A 20,093-nucleotide genomic window follows, 5' to 3' on the forward strand; every position below is an offset into this window, starting at 1 on the left:
TGTGTGTCCATGGGTCTCTATAAACCAGGAGGAGAAGTGTGATTTGTGGGTCCAGCCCCTTGCTCCTTCTCCTTTTCTTCTCTCTTTTTGTGTGTGTCATCATCCCCCTCGCCCACTTTTACCTCGCACGCACAGGCATACACTTTAACCCACACAGAAAGACAGACACACACACACCCACACACACACACACACACAAACAAACCAACCCCCACACACCCACCCACACACACCCCAACCACAACGACAAATGACACACGGCCCCTTGATATCAAAGCTCAAGGTCCCTTGAGATCTGGGTGGCGATGTCCCTAAAGGCCACGGGCGCCCCCCAGAGGCGCGTGTAGCGCACCCCGTTCGAAGTCTCGGAGGCGCCCCCCGTGGACAGGTGGCACACCTCGGCGTGGAAGGCCACGCGGGCCCCGGCCGCGCCGCGGCTGCAGGACAGCAGGAAGGGCCCGGCGTGGTGGACCTGGCAGCCGCAGCTCAGGGCCGCGTCCCGCAGGGCCAGGACCACCTCCGCAGGGTCCCGTCGCCGCACGCCGCCGCCGCCGCCGCCGCCGCCGCCGCCGCCGCCGCTGCAGCCGCCGCCCCCCCGCCTCAGATCCCAGCCACATCCGACGGCCCGGGACTCGGACGCTTTTTGATGCCCAGGTAGATGGCGACTGTAAGGGGAGAGACAGGGGAGGAGGGGTCAGGGCTGGGGGTTCTGAGGAGGTCGCTAAACCTTAAGGAAGAAGCCCTTGGATTAATTGATGTTTCAGTGTTCATCATTGTTTTAATAACTTATAATTTCCTTCAGATAAGCCACAAGCGTTGCTGCTTTTTTGTTCGCACCATGTTTTTAACCGTACTTTAATACATTGTTGATTTACAGCAATATTGGTGATTATTTGTTTGGTTTTTGGGTCATGACTTAATAACTGATGAAGCATTAGTGAGGCTAGACAGGTTAAGAACCACTGGGTAAGAGGTAAGAGGACTATGGATATAACAACAAACAGCATCTATTCAACTATTTGGATTATCAATCCTTCTGGATTTTATTATAAAGTGCATTTTGATTTACCTTCATGAGGGTACTTTTCCAAATTTTTGTGTGAAAAACATCTTTACTATAATGCTCTTTCCCCCACTAAAGTTGGAACAAGCATCCGTGTCGTACGGTAACCCTGCATCTGAAACCAGCGTAAAATACCCACCTTGTGATCGCAAATCTGCTGATTCCCTCAGATTCATTTGTGACCCTAAGAAGGAACGGACAGACGGACACACAGACCCAGTTAGAGATGATCCACTCACAGGGCTTCCCGTTAATTCCACCAAAACACTGATGTCATCAAGACTACGACAGATAAGCATCATAATCCATTCCGCAATGATCCCTCCCCCATCACACACACACCCTCCCACAACCGCTATGACGTTGCATGCCCATTCACCAGTCTGAGATATGATGGAGGAGTGCTGGTTATTTGGATGAGACCACACGGGTGTCAGGGTGCTGAACGATGAGGAACAAAGCGGCGCCCCCTTATGTGCAGGAGGGGGCTCTGCTGGTTACGGCTTGTTCCTCTCACTCATGCATTATTAAAGCATGCAGGTAGTGCATCAACACAGAGTACTACGGCTTTATGGCCTCGTATAAACAAAATACGATGACAAACAACTCTCAAACACGTATGATAGTAAAACTTAATGGAGAATACAATATGGGATCGCATACGTGAATAAAACCTCACGCGGATTAACGGTGACACAGACCCTGTAGCAAAATGCTGAATAATTAGGAACAGAATAATAATAGATAACATAACCGAGCCATGCATGCTTAAAGGCTCAAGTATGGAGACCCATACTTGCTCAGGTGGTCATGTCGGTAGGCAGACGGTCGAAACATAAACAGCAACAACAATAACAACAACAACAACAACACCTCATTAGTCATGTAAAGGGACATGGAACAAGTCATGCAGACAGGGTACCAAACACTGATTAGTTTTGACGTTTTGCGACGGTTAGTGCGACAGATAGACGGGTTAGACAGGCAAGATGGACCTTTTCGCTTTCCCCTCCCCCCAAAGAACAGGTGGAGAGGGGGCGGAAGGGATGTGGTCAACGAGCACAAAGGCAAACAGAAGAAGAACGAGAAGAAGAAGAAGAATAAGAAGAGGTAGTAGAGGCGAGACGCGGGGGGAACTTACTAACTGTTTTTGATCCTTGCGGTAGAGTACAACCCGACACTGATTTGTTTGAACCCTGGCGCTTAGAGGGGTCGAGGTTGACCCTGGTGCCCGGGAGAGGAAAACCAGATCAAGTTGGAGAAAATGAGAAGAGGAGTCAAGGAGGGAGGAGGGGAGGGGAGACGGGCAGGGGGAGAGTGTTGGAGGGGGGGAGGCAGAGTGGTAGTAGTAAGGGAGGGGGAGTAAGACAATATAATTGAATCACAGCAAAGAGTAGAAGGGAGGAGAAGTGCTCATGAGGAGCATACTGGAGAGGATAAAGCTGGGTTTGATCAGATTATACATGTGATTATGAAGACTGCGTGGGGGATGGGAGAGGAGGAGGAGGAGGAGGAGGTGGGGGGGATTAATCCAGAGACAAAGCAAAGGGGCCTGTCTTAAAGTGAGTCTCTGAGGGTTCAGAAACCGTATGATTTGATTCCTCATTTCCCAGGGGATGGGACTTTTATACCATTTGTGATGTATTTGATACACAATCATCTGGTGAAATGGAACACAGATCTGATCCGCCCTAGTCGAACTAAGAACATGTTTCTACTTTGAGTAATATCTATATATATACGTTTATACTTATGATGCTAATATGCTTAAGCACAAATATACAATATGTGCATATTTGCATGCATCGGTCTAGGTTGCGAACTGGGACACATGCACAAGTGATTAGTTATTTAATGAGCAGTTTAACAACAAATGCTTCACAGTATATGGGGTAAAGAAACTAAGAACAGTCAGTTCTATTTCGAGACAATTAGACTTGAGCAAATGGATTAGAGCAACCTAAGGTAAACAGAAAGCATCCACCCAATTGTGCAGTTCGATGCACAGCTCCCTGTTTAATGTGGGACCGGCCATTGTTTTCTCATGTTGCAGCTCTCTTGCCCCCAGTTGTCAATGAAGGCCTTTTGTATTGACAATGAATGGCCTTATTGTCTTTGCCGGCCCTGAGGGCAGAACCAAAACCACGGACAACAACTGTACAAGGTCTGGACTATTTGCCAGAATCGGCTCCCTCTTTTTAATGTGTCTAACTTTGTACCGCCGTGAGTGTTGTCACACTGATCACAGTAATGGGCTGCTGTGATCAGCGAGTGACAACAACAGAAGCGTCTTTAATTACAGTATTGGCTAGTCCGGCGAAGACCGTACAGGAACATCAACCCCAAATTAGAGGCCCAAATGCTAACCCTCTCTTTCCTAAGCGGAGAGCAAACCGAAGCGGAGAGCCACTCTAGCACCACGGCAGGTGGGGAACGAAACCCCAAAACCGAAGACCGAATCACGGTGGTGGTGGTGGTGGTGGTGGTGGTGGTGGTGGGTGTGGGGGGTGGTGTGGGGGTTTGGGTGGTGGTGTTGGCGGTGGTGTGGCGGTGCGCTACCTGCGTGTGAGTTTGGAGGTCAGCTTGGTGAAGAGGTTGGAGGTCGCCCGGCTGCGTGCGTGCGGCAGCGGGCTGGCTTCGTGGTGGGAGAGGGTGGGCGAAGTGGGCGGGGCCGAGTAGACGGGGGCCCCGCGGTCCCTCAGCTGGCCCCCGTGGAAGGTGCTGCGGATGGTGGAGCCCCGGGTGAGGCGACAGCGGTCCGTGGAGGAGGTGGAGGAGGAGGAGGCGCCCGCCCCAGAGATGCTGAGGGTGGAGGGGGAGGCGGGGGGGATGCGATGGCTCAGGGAACTGGGGGGGGGGGGGGGGGGGAGATACAGTGGGAGGGGATTTCAAAAACGGCGACGTTAATAAGGTGTACTTATAATCGGCTGCATTCTCTTCTACTAGCTAGTAAGAAAGCTAACATGGCACTGAGCTGTCGTCGTCGTCCCCACCCACCCTAAGCTGTTCTTTTATTTTCTCACCCAAAAATAGTTTTGGCACGTGTAATTATGGCACTTAAACGTGTCGCGCATGCCAGGACAAGGCTTTGGCGGCTCCGACAGAGGACAGCCCGGCTATGTGTCTTCATCAAAATGGACGTCCCCATGTCGTATCTCTATCCAGACTGATCCCCGATGCCTCGCTGCAGAAGCCCGGACGTGTGGGGCCACAGCAGGGGCCAAAGGTCACACACCTGTTCTCCTTGCCGTTCTGCAGGAGAGATTGTCGATCGGTGCCGGCGCGGTCCGTGCACACGTACGTGTTCCGACGTGTCATGGCGCTCCCCGGGATGTTATTCTACGGCGCAGGAAAACAAATTTATGTAAAAATGTGTAACTACCTACCATCCGTCATATCGTCCAACTGGAGTACATCACCCACTAGAGAGATTTGATTCAAGCATTGGCTGAAACGTAGACATATCGTAGTCATAACTTCATCGGTCTGTGTTGTCTGTGGCTGGCGGCTCAATTGTAGCCAGTGAAATGATCCCCCACTATTAATGTAAGTCTCAAGGTGTATAGGATGTACCGGGGCAGTGCATCACTGCATCAGACTCGGCTGGAGCTTATTTAATGGAAGGCCTCTATAAAGGTCTCCGGAGGTTCCATTATGAGAACTTGATACTGAGGCTGAGTTCACAGGAGAACATGCTGTTGCCAGTGTTAGAAAATGCAAAAGGACGCGCTGCCCTGCTGCATCGATTTAACAAGACCTACATTGACAGGTGTGCCCGGAGCTTGCTTTTCCAACCATCGCTATGGCAACTGTCGGTCAATCATATGAGAGGCCTATTAAAAGATTTCGAGAGGTCAAATGGAAAATGTTTACATTGTAGTGCCATGGAGACGCCACGATCGCTCTCCTCCTTTATCTGTATATCCGACACACCTTGGGCAACACGTCCGTAAAGTAATATATCTGAACGTCAAAGTCTGTGTTGTGTTGTGACTGGTCCTGCAAAATGACATGCAGTTCTTATATCAATATCAATATTAAATGCGCTATAAGTTAAGACATAAAAAGCAGCAATAATTCTATCTCATATGCCCTTATTTTCACATCGATCGTTGTTGCACGTTTATCAAATGCGCCAGACAAAGAGTGGGATTATACGATTGACACAGCTCACGCAAAATCACTGCAATCGCACTGCGGAAACCCAAAAGTCCGTCCATCCGCTGCTAAAAGGTGTCGGGCAGCGGGGGACGTCCGGTGACCCCCTCCGTCCCCCCCACATCTGCGTGCGGACGCTCACCGTGGTGGCGGTCATCTCCTTGCGCCGGTCAGGGATCTCCGACTTGTTGGGGTTGTTGGCGCTGCTGACCATGGGGCTGGAGGGCGGCAGGCTGTGGCTGCCCATCACGCTGCAGCTGGCCTTGCGGGACGGCATGCGGCCCTCCCTGAGCTCCCGGTCCCCCGTGCTGGTGGGGCTCCTCTTGGGGTGCATGACGGGCATGGAGGGGCCGCCTGGACATTGGAGGACAAAAGGGTCGCAGAGAAAAAAAACAGGTAAGGTGGCGTTCTGTTTTGTGGCCACAAGGGTGTGTGTGTGTGTGTGTGCGCGTTTGTGTGTGTTTTATAAAATGGGTGTCTTGTGTTCTTTCTCACTCTTAAGGATGTAACCGATGCCTCTGCGTTGGAAGTGAAAGATGGGAGGTTACTATCTGCCTTTGGTAAAAGACTAACCATTTGATTCTAAGTGACATCGTTGGGCATCTTGCTTGAGGATGCCTACAGGTTTGCCGCAGACATTGGGGACCGTACCCGGTGCCTTTCGGCTGGTCTACACTATCCTGGCCCCATTATATAACAATACAGCATTGTAGCAAATCAATAGGAGTACATAAATAACTTTAAATAACCCGTTGGGTTATTGGGCCATTACGTAAAGAGACCATTGAGCACATTGAACCAGCCCCAATATTAGACTCACAGAAGTCGCTGTGTCTTCTCTGCCTGTGGTAGGTGGAGGCGCTGCGCTGGGTCTTGCTATGGGAGGAGGAAGAGGAGGAAGAGGAGGAGCCGGTGGCCGAGGAGTGCTTGTTGGTTCCGTTGGTGATGGGGCTGGGTCGTACCCGTGCCAGGGACAGACTGCTGGCAGAACGGGTCTCGCCTGTCCCGTCCTGTTACCGGGGGCGACAGATAGAGAAGGTGTGACCGTGTCCATAGCAGATCTGTTACAGATCGGCTTGGTGATCGTGGCTGTTTTTGCCCTAGCGTTTCATTATACATTTGTGCAGTTTTAACCTTTATTTAGAGCAACACTAAAACATTTTATATGAATTGTAATTGGCACAAATACGGCAATCATACTACCTATAATGTATGTAATGTTTACATTCTACATTAAAAAGGGTTGCGATGGCCATTCCAATTGTGGTTTCAATTGTATTCTTAGAACATACCCACATCAACAACAAGAAATGTCACTAACACTAGGCTGGTCTGGCGGCAGTAACTGATCTTGAAGTGGTACAAGTATTGTAGCACACAAGCAGTAGCGCACAAACACTGTGACACAATCCTGTTGCTGTAGCGACATACTTCCGGATGGCTCACCTCTGTCTTGAGGCCTAACAGCAGGTAGGTGGCGGTGACCTCGTTGTATTTCTGATTCAGCAGAGCGTCCTTGATTTCCTCCGGTGTGAAGCCCATCCCAACCATCACCTCTAAAAAGGCACACAATAACACAGGGAGTACCGATTGGATTTTTTCTATCCATCAGGTTCAAATGGATGCAAGGTCTCCATCAGCAGATGAGCCTTGAATAGGGATGCATGATGAATAACCTGGAGCCGATATGGACGCTCCGGTGGGTCAGTTTCTTGGTAGCTCACCTATGCGAGCCGCGTCGCTGTAGTCCTCGACCGGCTCTATGTGGGGCTTCAGGTCCTCCCCCTCAAAGCCTGAATTGATCCATTTGTCCTTCATGACTTGCTGTAGAACGGGACGGACAGAAAGACAAATCATTATTATAAATCACAGCAGAAAATGTGCACTACGATTTAGTATGATTTGTCTAATGCTCTTGTTGCTGATCACTAATGGAGACAGAAATTAAGCCGCAATTTCAATCATTCCTATGGAACAAACAGTTGTTTTGGGAATACTATGATAGCTGAGCTATAAGCTATAAGCTACAGCTATCTTAATATTAAGATAACCAGTTTTGTGTTCCATCTGCATCGGTTACGCATTAAACAACAAACCAACACTACAATAAGCAAACTGACTCCATTCTATTTCAGAATAGCCCAAGCGGTATCAAAGTACATTTTAAAACCCACCGGCTTTCAACAGTGCCAAGACACAGAGACAGCGCCGTGAATACTTCCCCGCTGTTTGAGTTTGAGTAGGAGTGAACTGAACGTGTGAGTGTGTTCCGCTCACGTCCAGGGTGCAGCGCTTGGTGGGGTTGAGCACCAGGAAGCGGCGGAGGATTCCCTCGCAGTCCGTTGACATGTAGAAGGGAACGCGGTACTTCCCTCGCAGAACACGCTCTCTCAGCTCCTGCAGGGCGCACACCAGACACACCAGTTAGGCAAAGTACTTTCAGACGTCAACGCAGCATTAACAGGGGCTCGGCAAATTAAACTGAATTAGCTAACGCTTTTTGTTGTTATGTTGAACAGTGAAGTCACGTGACTAAACCAAAACAATGGAGATAATTACTAGTGTAGAAAGTAAACAGTACCGGGAAAAGTAATGACCCAGTACGCACAAGGGTACATGTGTGTATTTTCCAAACCAAACATTGTCTCCTCAAGCCCTTAATCTTCTTGCTATTAAAATATAGTCTCTGGGCTAATCTGACTACATACTCTGCTGAGGCAATTAAGCAATAAAAAGAAAATAAAACACCACACCTGATGTTTAATGCACAGCACTTACAACCACCATCCAGTCTTAACCCCACGCCAACAATGGAGAATATTCTCTGGAAACACCAGTGTAAAATCAGTGTCACATAAACCCAGACGTCCCCATGTGACTCCACCGTGCGTGGCCCAGACCTCCCCCTCCTCTGTGAGCTATGCTTTGATGTGGCTCCGCTTGCCTTGAGGTTCTGCCCATCGAAGGGCAGCGATCCGCTGACCAGTGTGTACAGGATGACCCCCAGGCTCCAGACGTCCACCTCGGGCCCGTCGTACTTCTTGCCCTGGAAGAGCTCCGGGGCGGCGTAGGGCGGGGAGCCGCAGAAGGTGTCCAGCTTGTTCCCCAGGGTGAACTCGTTGCTGAATCCGAAATCGGCGATCTTGATGTTGGCGTCGGCGTCCAGCAGCAGGTTCTCCGCCTGGGGGTGAGAGCGATGGGAATGATAGATGGATGGCGGACGGACGGACGGACGGATGGATGGTCGGACGGATGGATGGATGGACGGACGGATGGATGGATGGATGGATGGATGGATGGACGGATGGACGGATGGATAGATTGATGGAGATGGATGATAGAAAGATAGATAGATAGATAGATAGATAGATAGATAGATAGATAGATAGATAGATAGATAGATAGATAGATAGATAGATAGATAGATAGATAGATAGATAGATAGATAGATAGATAGATAGATAGATAGAAGAATGATGGATGGATGGATGGAAGGACAGAAGGATGGATAGATGGATAATGGATTAAAGAATGGATGCATTTATGGAGGTTTGAGTAAAAGGGATCCGTAAGAAAGAAGAGCGATAATGGAGAACCACAGGAGGGGGGCAGGAAGGTGAGGCACAGGAAGAGACAGCGGTCAGAAATAGAATAGGAAACGTAAGAATGAAAGTGGTACAATAGAGAGGCCGGCAAGCAGAGAGGAAGTTGTGGATAGAAATGAGAGCGAGAGAGAAAAGATATAAAAAAAGGGAGAGAAAATAAGATAGTGAGAGAACGAGAGGCAGATGGGAAAGGGGAGGGGGGGAGCGTTCACTTGTGTGTCATCCAACAGGAGAGATACTGGACATGACTCATTGAGAAAAACAAAGAAATACATTTAAAGTGTTTAAATATAACATATTTCCCGAACACAGATAAGGCCCTTTTTCTCATGTTTCTGCCAACAAAACATGTTTCTGCCAACACAGAAAACTAAGAATAGCTTCTCTCGACACAGCTCTGGTATGTGATTAAGATGATGTGTGCAGTTTCACCATTCATAGATTACCACTTGTCACATTTCAGGTTTGTTGTAATCTTGTCAAGGAAAGAAATTAGCCCTAGTCACAAATGTACCCTAATATAGCCTCTTGAACCCTGCCAAAAATGTTCATACATTTATCAAGGTTATTTTTACCTTTAAATCTCGGTGTACAATGTATTTCTGGTGGCAGTAGTGGACAGCAGAAACGATCTGGAACACAAGACGGACACAGACGTGAATGCAAATAAACAGGCCTTCTGTATGGACCTGGGACAACTCTTTGTAATTTTATATACAGAATACTATGACATCAAGGATCAGATCTAATCTGATGCATTCCTACCCTTATAATAAACATTTGCGTTGAGTTCATACATTGGGTTTCTTTCATTTGAGTATACAGTGTGTCCAGAAGGAGAGATGAGGAGATGCTGCACACTTACTTGTCGAAATTTGGCTCTGGCTTCAATCTCCTTCATTCTCCCGTTAGACACAAGGTAATCAAAGACTTCACCTGAGGGCCCCACCCAAACACATCAGATCCATTCAATACACCCAAGAACAGATCTCAAACCGGAATGCTGTAAAGCATATACTGATGCTGAATATCCGACATTTCCCATATGTGTTCAAGATTATAACTTATTGTTCAAATTCAATAACCAAATAGGTATATGTAATACATATACATTTATATTTATCCACCCCGAAGAACAAAATCCTCTTGATAAATCTTATAATTTTGAATCCATTTTGTAGACCACTAAAGATACTGAACATAATTCAGGTTATTTGAAATCAAGTCAATTAAATCATGGTGAGGAAAATGATGCGAACATCCTGAAACAACAGCATAAGCCTTTTGTATTTGAAAGTGTCAAATGTATATATCATGCCCTAAATGATAAAATATTGTGCCTTTGGCATTGATGGAAAAGGCAAAAGACATGTTTTGTTGTCTGTCTGTACATCTTTCCCCAAAAAACGTTACATTTCAGACTCAAAGAGATATTGTCAGTGTGAGACATCCGCACCACAGTGGGCTTTGTGACATGTGTGTCCCTGGACCCCAGCTGGCCGCCTATGGGTTTTAACCTATTGCACCAGTTCCTGTGCTCGTGATTCCTAGACAGCAGTGTGACCCACCTCCACTGGCGTACTCCATGATGAGGTAAAGGGTCTTATCTGTCTCAATCACCTCAAACAGCTGCACTATAGACCCGAACAGAAACAGATTACAGGCAAAAATATTAAAATGAATCCCAATCACGTTTGGAATATGAACACACACACACACACACACACACACACACACACACACACACACACACAGCCATCGCTGGTCCGTTATAACACCTGCGGGCATGTTGCTAATTCCGTGGGCGTTTTTGATCCATACAACATTTCAGCTTTAGAAAATCCCTGTCCCCTCCCCCGCCTGTGTGTGTGTGTGTGTGTGTGTGTGTGTGTGTGTGTGTGTGTGTGTGTGTGTGTGTGTGTGTGTGTGTGTGTGTGTGTGTGTGTGTGTGTGTGTGTGTGTGTGTGTGTGTGTGTGTGTGTGTGCGTGTGCCTGTGACCTCTATATCAGGACCTGAGGAGTTCCCAGTTAAATCACGGTCAACTGCTTCTCTAAAGGCTATTCAACATCCACTGGGTTAGGACCCGGCATCGCTGTAACGCTTCTGTCTGGACACACACACGCACATGGAAGCGTGCACACGCCCACATATGCACTCCTGCACCCACTCAAAGTGTTTCACTACGGAGCACTGGCACGGATGTACACTCACATGAACACAAACAAACACACGCAGTCACATGGGAATTATCCTGTGTCGGGACACACACACACACACACACACCCCCCACACACACACACACACACACACACACACACACACACACACACACACACACACACACACACACACACACACACACACACACACACACACACACGTTTGGGTATCTCAAAATACTAGAGGATGTTTCTTACCTATGTTCGGGTGATTCAAACCTTTCATTATTCGCACCTCCCGAAAGAGCTGGAGAGGAGGGCACAAATGAAGATTTTAGGGATGATAAGAGTGAAAACAAATAACATTACAGTATAAATAACATCTACTGTTTGTCTCTTTTTGTTGTCTTCTCCCTTTTGAGCATAATATCCGATGAATGAAGAAATATTCATTCAAGTTAGATTTTCTTCAGATAGATATAGTGAATGTAATCTCAATCAATGCCCATCTGTTCACATAAAACCTCATTTTAGAGTAGTTTTCAGTTTCCCATGACTCACATGCATGGTATCAAAAAGCATAATATTGTTCTATATTGGTGAAATTCTTAATCGTGAGGGTAAGTCCCTTTCCCTCCCTTTACTATTATTACTTAAGCTTTTTTTAGTCTTGTCCCATCAAAGTTTTCCATCCCAGGTTTTTGTGTTTAGTTCCTTAACCTCTCTCTGAAGAAATGTGGCGTGTATCATTAAATATTTATGTCTCAAAAGATCTCAGAAGACTTCAAACAGAACACATAGAGAAGCACATTCCTGCCCTGATGACTGTACCAAACGCACAGAACCTAAAACACAACATACGACAAAATAACATAAGTGTATAATATATAAAGTCTTTCGGGATGGCGAAAAGAAACAATAACTGGTGCAAATAAAACCTTGCAGGAGCCACCCTACAATGAATCGACAAATGAACACATTTTAATACATTTCTACAAGTTCATTCAACCCTTGTTTGATATTAACCCAAAGATAACAAGGCAGCAGCCAGCCTCATAGATTGATAGAAAAAGAATGCAGTTGTATCTGCACCATCTACACAGCAATGTACTCCTCACTGCGTATAACATGTAAAATTAGAATTATATATTTGCAAGCTCTTTTTGTAGGATGTAGTGCTCAGTAAAACCTTAGTAACACCATAAGGTTCCTAAACATAAAGCCTCATAAGGGTCCCAATCAGTGGTTTTCTTCCGTGTCACCACCTTCAACCGAAACATGATGGTACGATAAGCTTTTTCTATCCTCTTTCCTCAGTCCTCGCCTCCTATGTCTATATGTCTCTCTCTCTCACTCTCGCTCTTCAATCCCTCCTTCATTCGGCTGCCATTCCTCAGTCTTTTCCGCTGGCAGCGGCTAACGTCACTGTTGCCATAGCGACCTAGGTATTAAGACTAGGCTCTTCCCAGCTTCTCCAGCTGTGCGAAAGAGAAGGGGAGGAAATCTGGGGATACACAGTGCCGAAGTGACCCATCCGGCCATCCCATAATTCATTCTGCCTCGTCCTCCACAGATCCGCCAACAGAATCCCTTAAATAGGATTTCTCACCTCTTTAGTATATACAAAGACATATCTTCTCACTGTTGTCCATTTCAATCTGTAACACAGTTCTCTTAGGGTGGAACCGTGTTTAGAAAGTACAATTTCCCTACCCCCTCCCCTCACTGCTACATCCCCCTCTTTCGTCCCTCAATTCACATGTACATTAAACAACAGATTATGCTAATATAGACTCTTTCATGTCTTCAGAAAGAAGGCTTTTCTTTGGCCCACGGGTATGTAAGAAACCCTGCTATCATCAGCTGGCCAATGGTAAAACATTCTTCCCCCAACACAAACACCAATCCAAGCCCTTGCTCCTCCTCCTGGCCAATCACAAAGCTTCAAATGGCAAAAAATACTCAAACATTATAGGTATGGCAATGTTGAAGTTTAAGAGATTATATAATGCAATTTGTGGGGGTAGTACAGTCAATACACTTGCTCCCCAATAGTATAAGTCCCAATATTTACCTGCACATAACAAGTCTTGATTCAGCACATTCAGCATATACAAGACTCAACCATCTTAAAACCACCTTAGAAAAATGGAAATTTGTTTTTGCTTTGTATGTCTTTGCATGTCTGTGTGTGTGAGAGAAAGATTTTACATTTAAAGATACAAAAACAGAGCGCAAGAAACCTAGGAAAAGAATCTGAAATTGACATTCTGTACTTGACATTTGACCAATACGTGGATGTAGTCTTCTGCACAGGTAAAGCATGGGTGTTCTGCACTCTGCACAGTTCAAGCATTGTGCTCTTTGTCCCTTCAGTGTTTTGTTCCTTTAGAAAGACTAAGGGCACAAAAGTTTGTACCAGCTCATGATGAGATTCCAACAGACAGCTATAACCCCATGAGGAAAACGCCCTGTGCCTACTATGTTGTCCTAAAAGGCAACCGTATTTCGAACAAGAGTCTGTGTTTTCTATAATTCATGGACACAGGCTTACAGGTTGATTTGGCTAAAGAGGTACCACATTTCAATGGTGTGAGACTTTTAATGAGAATAGGACAAGCAGGAACCGATCATGACTTAGATCGTATTGAGAAGGGTCTATAGCGTCGCTTGTAGAAAAGTCATGAACAATGCAACTTCATGATATCTGAAATCTGTAATGACCACAAAGGGCATTTGTTGAATGTCAGAGGTTCCAGAAGTCTGTGTAACAGAACATGGCGTTGCATGGATTACGACGCAAGGAAGCAATTGGTCAGCTTTGTATGACAATAACAATGTCCGCCCAGTAGACATGTCAATGAATGTACAAAGTATATAGGAATACTATTAAGTGACAGTAAGTGATAAGTGATTGTAGATTTCTGTGGACATTAAACATATCTCAGAAAACGACAAATGTTTCATCCAAACGTTGAGTGTGGGTGTATACTTTTTTGGATGTTGTCCGTATTATTATCTATGTGGAGCTTGTTCATGATGGCTGGCAGCAACCAGTGCAGGCTGACCAGCAGAAAACAAAGTGGTCTTCGCACTCACAATCACACCAATGCATATCCAATGAAAATATTTAGAGGTTATACTCTGCTTTTTTGACGATACTTTTCACAGGGATACTAATTGTCTTTTGTTATTGAACCTCATCTGTGTAAAGGGACGGCAAATTAGGACTTTATAAAGCATGTGTGGACCATAAACTTGGATATGAGTTGCTCCCCACTCTTGGAAGCAATTGGCCCATGGAGACAAGGCAAGTGCCTAGCTACCAACCAAAGTGCCCTACATCCTCCTCCCATCAAGAACTTAGTACCCGCCAAATAGTATCACATCTCAACTTCTTTCTCTTTCTCGGTCTCCCTGACTCTATTCATCCCTCCATCCATCTTTCCATTCATCCATCAATCCATCCATCACTCAGTAAAATATATGAATTTCCATTTAAAACCTGAACCTTTAAGTCTTTAAAGGACTTGGTTATTGTGTGTTTCAAATCAAGGCACAGCTCCGTTCATCAGAATGATGAATCATATTGCATGAGTGTTTCTGAATTTCTCAAATTGAAGTCAGGTGAAGTCAGCTGAAACTAATTTAAGTCTACCCGGTGATTGAATAATAAACTGTTTATGGCTATCCTGTGTAATGTTTATAGTGCTTGTTTAATCTATAATAACAGGATGATTAATAAGACAATGGGTTTATATTTCACTCATCTGTCGGGCGAAAAAAGGGTTGTCATCTTTTCTAGCAACGCATTATCACAGATCAGGCTCACCTTTTGAAGACTGGTGGGGTTCAACTGAGTTTTGTCGATGATTTTTATTGCCACCTGTAAAAGATATGATATATGATGTTAGAGGATTAATAATTTCCTCACCATAACGTGTTATTTTAAGAGAACAGACATCTTGCATGGAAGGAGCGCTGGGAAAGTCAAACTAGTACTTCGGATTAATCACCCAAAGACTTTCTAAAAAAAGGTTGGTAGTTTGAAATAATGTATCCTGTGCATCCCATAGGACACTAGTAGGAACCAGAATTAAATCCAAACCCATTCATGTGCCCTATATATAAACACATAACTTCCTCCATCTCGTACTTTCCACCACCCGTACCTTCATTCACTCCACCAGTCTTCCCTTTTTCGCCCTCTAACCAAAAACCCCAGCCCGCCCCAGCCCCAAGGCCTCACCTCCTTGCCGGTCAGGATGTGGCGGGCCAGCTTGACCTTGGCAAAGTTCCCCTTGCCGATGGTCTTGAGCAGGCGGTAGTTTCCGATGTGGGGCTGCTCGTCAGAGCAGGAGGCGATGGAGTTCCTACAGCGGGCCCCAAGAGAGCGGCTGGACAGGCTGGTGCCCTTATCGGAGCGGCTGGCCCCCAGGGACACATGCTTGGGGGGGAGAGGAAAAAAGACATTCAGTTGGAGGTACTCGAGGTGGCGCCATCAGTACCATCAGCCCCCACCACCACCGGACCTGAAACAGCTGGCCGGGCCGGGACAACATATATGCGAGGAGACTGGGCCCAGTGTGTGATTGCTGTCATAACAGGAACTAGGCTCTGCCCAAAATTGCACCATGGACCACATTTTGTTGTTGTTTTGTTGTTGTTTTCTCTTTAGTACGACTAAGGGGAGTTGGTCGGAAAGGAGCCTTCTGTGGCTTGAAGGAACATTTAGGAAGCCAATGAGATTTTTTTAGCATCTCCCAAATGGCACTCTTAAAGATGGTACAATTTGTTTGCCACCAATTTAGGTTGGGCCTTGGCTTCTTTATACTTTGATAATAACTGCAGGTAAGGGATGGACTGCATAAGGCTGCTTTGGCAGCTGTGGCACAGTAACAGTTAGCATAAGCGCCGTGGCTGTAGTAGCAGCTTGCTCATGGACCAATAAAATGTGTACTTCATCTGTGAGGTCACCACAGCGTCCCGAAGCCTGACTCATACATAATTCCCAGGCAGGAAACAGAGCAGAAGGAGAGTACAGGAAAAGAAAGACAACAGTGTCACAGAAACCCAAACCAAGATGACTGTCAGTGCAATGTCGCTTCTGGTCATGTGGCAACATGCAGGCCCAGTAAAATAGAACAAGGAATAAGAGGGAGAAAATGGAGACAAACAAATGTAGGATGGGAAGAGGAGACAAACAGAAAGATATTTCTAGAAGATATAAGGGGAAAAATATTAAGATGATAAGATGGAGTCAGGGAGGGGGGGGGGGGGCATGGGGCGAAGCTAAGTCAGAAAAAATTATGGGAGAGAAGATCTGTGTGAAAAGGAGGATAGAGAGAGAGGGGGGGGGAGCAGATGCTGGCACAGTGGTCCCTGGCCAGTCCCAGGGCCTTAGACATCACACCTCCCCCCCACCCCCACTCAACATGGCAGTCTGCTCTTACATTTATATATCTATAGAAACACACACACATACACACACACACAGCACACATATAGAAATGCATACACAAAAGCCAAAGAACAGACCCCACACACATAAACACACACCTTAGAGCCAATATAGCCTCCTTAAAAACGGTCTCTCTCTTCTCCTCTCTCTCTCTCTCTCTCTCTCTCTCTCTCTCTCTCTATATATATATATATATATATATATAATATCAGTTGACCCTGTAACACTGGATGGATGCATAAACCAATGTACATGAGAGTTGCCAGAATAAATAAAGTGAGTTACTCCTATGCTGTATGCAAAGCATTATCAAACAACACTTAGCTGGGCCATGATTAATTATGAATTTATTGCAGTTAGTTGTTGACATGTCTCCATCTATTCTGAAAGATTGAATTTAAACTAGAATGCAATGCAAAGGGTGACCATTGGCGAAGATAGATAGATAGATAGATAGATAGATAGATAGATAGATAGATAGATAGATAGATAGATAGATAGATAGATAGATAGATAGAGAGAGAGATATATTCATTTTGTTTCACTATGTTGTCATTATTTAACATACAGCATTAATACCATCTGGGTTCTGTATCGCCAGGGCCGGCTCCTGTTTCCCATGTAATCGGGCCTGTATTGAATGTATGGCGCTGTCTAGCACCATGGGCGGACGCTTCGTAGGCTACGCAGCAGTGGATTGCAGATCATTGTATGTCGTAATCCTCTTACACTTAGGAGCAGTTCGGAGGACAATGCGAGAGTATGCATTTCATATGTCTTTTTTCGTCCAATCCATCCAATTTCCTTCGACCACTCAAGGGGAATGCACGAACAGTAGGCTATGTGTGACATCACTGTCTTCACAGCGGTGGTCTGATAAGAGCTGACGGCTCGTATGAGCCTTCTGCGCATATCCACTAAATGTTATCGTATGCGGATGGACTCATTCCGGGCTGTTTGCCTTCCATCAGCTCTTTCGCTGTATAGACACTCAAGGATAGCCCATTTTGAGGGGACCTGCTCTACTGATGAGCCAACCCATATACCACGTCCCACAGCCCCCTTTAGCAACAACGCACACACTGGCAGGCCATCCACGGTGCACATAAAACATATTGTTATTCAAAAGGAGGTTATATTCGTCAGAAGGAGGGATATTTTTGCATGCACTATCAAATGTAGGCTGTAGGCGATCATTGCACTTACATGGTCAGTACTCCTGTCGTTTCCAGACGGTAACGCAGAACGAGAAGACATTTTCCCTGAGCAAAGGATCACTGTGTGTGTATGCGTATATAATAAGGACCGTTTTAGGCTCCACGGACAATAATAACAGCCCACATAGGCAGTTCCGCAGATGCGACCACGTCCCAATGAGTCTGCTTCTTATCCAACCGGCGAAGCCGTGGCGGTGAAGAGACCTGCTCTGCCTGTCATGGCAGCAGTAGATGTACGTGTTGTCCTCAAGCAAGCTGCATGTTTCACCATCCACTTTGCAAATGTCCGATCAAAAACGCAGCAATGCAATTAAAATCCCATGGAGCATCGAATCCGGGCTAAAATGCGGTGATGTTTGGCCAAAGCCCAACGTCTCTGTGGCGACTCTCCACCCCCTGCCTCATTTCGCCACAGAAATACACAAATACGGCTGATTCTTCTTCTTCTGGATGAATGTCTCCGTTTAGCATAATACTAGCCCATGATATTCTAAAATTTACCCCATGTATGTATGTATACACGCAACCGTCCTACTGTGCACCAGTCCGCAGGGAAACAGAAGCTGCGGTGCAGGAAAAGGCTCGGTGTTCCCGGTCCGGGAGATGCGCCACTTCTCTCGTCAGGGATGCTGACAGACATCCTCCGAATTCTACCGAAGGTGCTCCCGATTGCACGAGTGCAAATTTAATCATAAACGAGGCTAAGCTTCTACAAAAAATGACAGAGATAAGGCAAACGGACTATAGCAGCTGATGCATTCATAAATAATAACAACAGAATGAAATTATAAAATGGCAGAGCTATTTCAGAAATTTACAGGCTATGTTGACAGTTTTGCGTTGAGTGGCAGGTGCATCACCCGAGACGATTTTTAGGAGGCCAACTGATCTCAGGGTCAACCACATACATACAATAGACCCAATGTTATTTATAAAACAAAAGACACAAGAACAATTGTGTACAACTTATTTTGTGAAAATGTAAGCCAAAAACAGTGCTTGTCTGAAGAACAGACAATTCTGCAACATATAGTTTAATTGAGTAACGAATATATACATTGAGCCTATATTGTCTTCATAAAATATGATAATATAAAGTTAATGAATACATGCATATTAATGAATACATGTGGCTTACATAAGAATCAAAATAGACCTGTTTTAACCATTAACTAGGCATACCTGATTTATTGAGTAGGAATAGTTGCTAAAGGCTGGCGGCTAGGTCCACCATAATTAATGATAATTAATCCCAAGATGAATATGCCGCACTAGGTGGTGCGTACCTGCATAAACTTTAAGAAGTTCGACTAGATTGACACCTATTGCAGAACGGGTTGAATTACTTTAAAGGTACAATATGTAACATTGACACCGAGCGTTCAGACTGGGTACTGCAGTCCAATAATAATATTAGTCCGTTCTCTGCACGCCCCGTTCAGCTCAGGACTCAGCTCCCCAAGTTGCCAGGTTGAGGTCACTGAATAAACTCGAGTGCAACATACATTGCACTCGAGTTTATTCAGGAAGACGAGTGCAACATACATTTTTGAGACAACCGCAATCATTTTATTTTGACAGTGACAAGCTACAACGAGTCCTACACTGTAAGTTGTTCAGCTAATATAAACGTTTACAATTGCATTTTTCACACAAACTAAACTTTTTGCCTATAACTGGTTAGCCTGGGAACCAGACGAATCTCGCAAGCTCATGTTTAATTTGCTCTGCAGATGCGTCTTGCTCCCCTCCCATACAAAATATTTATGTCCGGTAGGCCTATAGACCGATCAAACACAACCGTTTACCTGATACGAGGCGGGATAAATATGATGACGGTGCAGAGAAGAATTTTCAACAACAACAAAGATGGCTTCTGCTTATATGGAACGGTCTGTTGATTACGCTATCGAGACAGTAATTAACGGACTGGATGGTATATATTCACTAAAAGAACACACAACTGCACACTACTAATTTTTTTTTAACGAATATGTTTTTCGTCGCTCACTGCTCCGTCAGACGTTTCGTTGCTGTGATTGGTTGTAGGCCTATCCAATTGCGTCCAGTGGCATTTTGGTCTGCACCTGTTGCTAAAGCCCTTTGGAAAACATCGTTAAGAAAAGCGTAAAGTAAATGTTTAAAATCAACCCGTATAGTAGGCTGGCCACTGTATAAATGCATGTAAAAAATTGCCATCTTGTCATTCTCGAAGGAGTTTCTCTCTGTACCTTATCTCGCAATATCTCTGCAAACGACACCACTGCTCGATTTCGGCGCAGGCATTGTGCAGTCTCCTCCAAGAAGTTCCGCTAGTTCATGTGGCATCCGTCTTAAAATCCTCCTGGGCCTGTCTCCATCATCCAAATTCAACTCCAAGATTAACCAGTGTTTTAGCAGCTCCTGCATCACCCTGTCAGGGTTACTTT

General features: G+C 45.6%; 1 protein-coding gene across 1 annotated transcript; it reads right to left on the bottom strand.

The window, feature by feature from the left end:
- Nucleotides 1-600: 600 nt before the first annotated feature.
- Nucleotides 601-17,704, bottom strand: mark4a (MAP/microtubule affinity-regulating kinase 4a; the record flags this gene model as incomplete). Its single annotated transcript, XM_079738290.1, has 18 exons — nt 601-709; nt 1,199-1,247; nt 2,205-2,287; nt 3,623-3,910; nt 4,299-4,402; nt 5,364-5,575; nt 6,042-6,231; nt 6,668-6,777; nt 6,946-7,045; nt 7,499-7,618; nt 8,166-8,402; nt 9,402-9,458; nt 9,692-9,762; nt 10,395-10,460; nt 11,245-11,293; nt 14,819-14,872; nt 15,236-15,433; nt 17,654-17,704. The coding sequence occupies 18 exons, from the start codon at nt 17,702-17,704 to the stop codon at nt 601-603; spliced, it is 2,148 nt and encodes a 715-aa protein (XP_079594416.1).
- Nucleotides 17,705-20,093: the final 2,389 nt, after the last annotated feature.

This window comes from Pollachius pollachius, assembly GCF_949987615.1.
Source record: "Pollachius pollachius genome assembly, chromosome: 6".
Classification (NCBI taxonomy): Eukaryota; Metazoa; Chordata; class Actinopteri; order Gadiformes; family Gadidae; genus Pollachius; species Pollachius pollachius.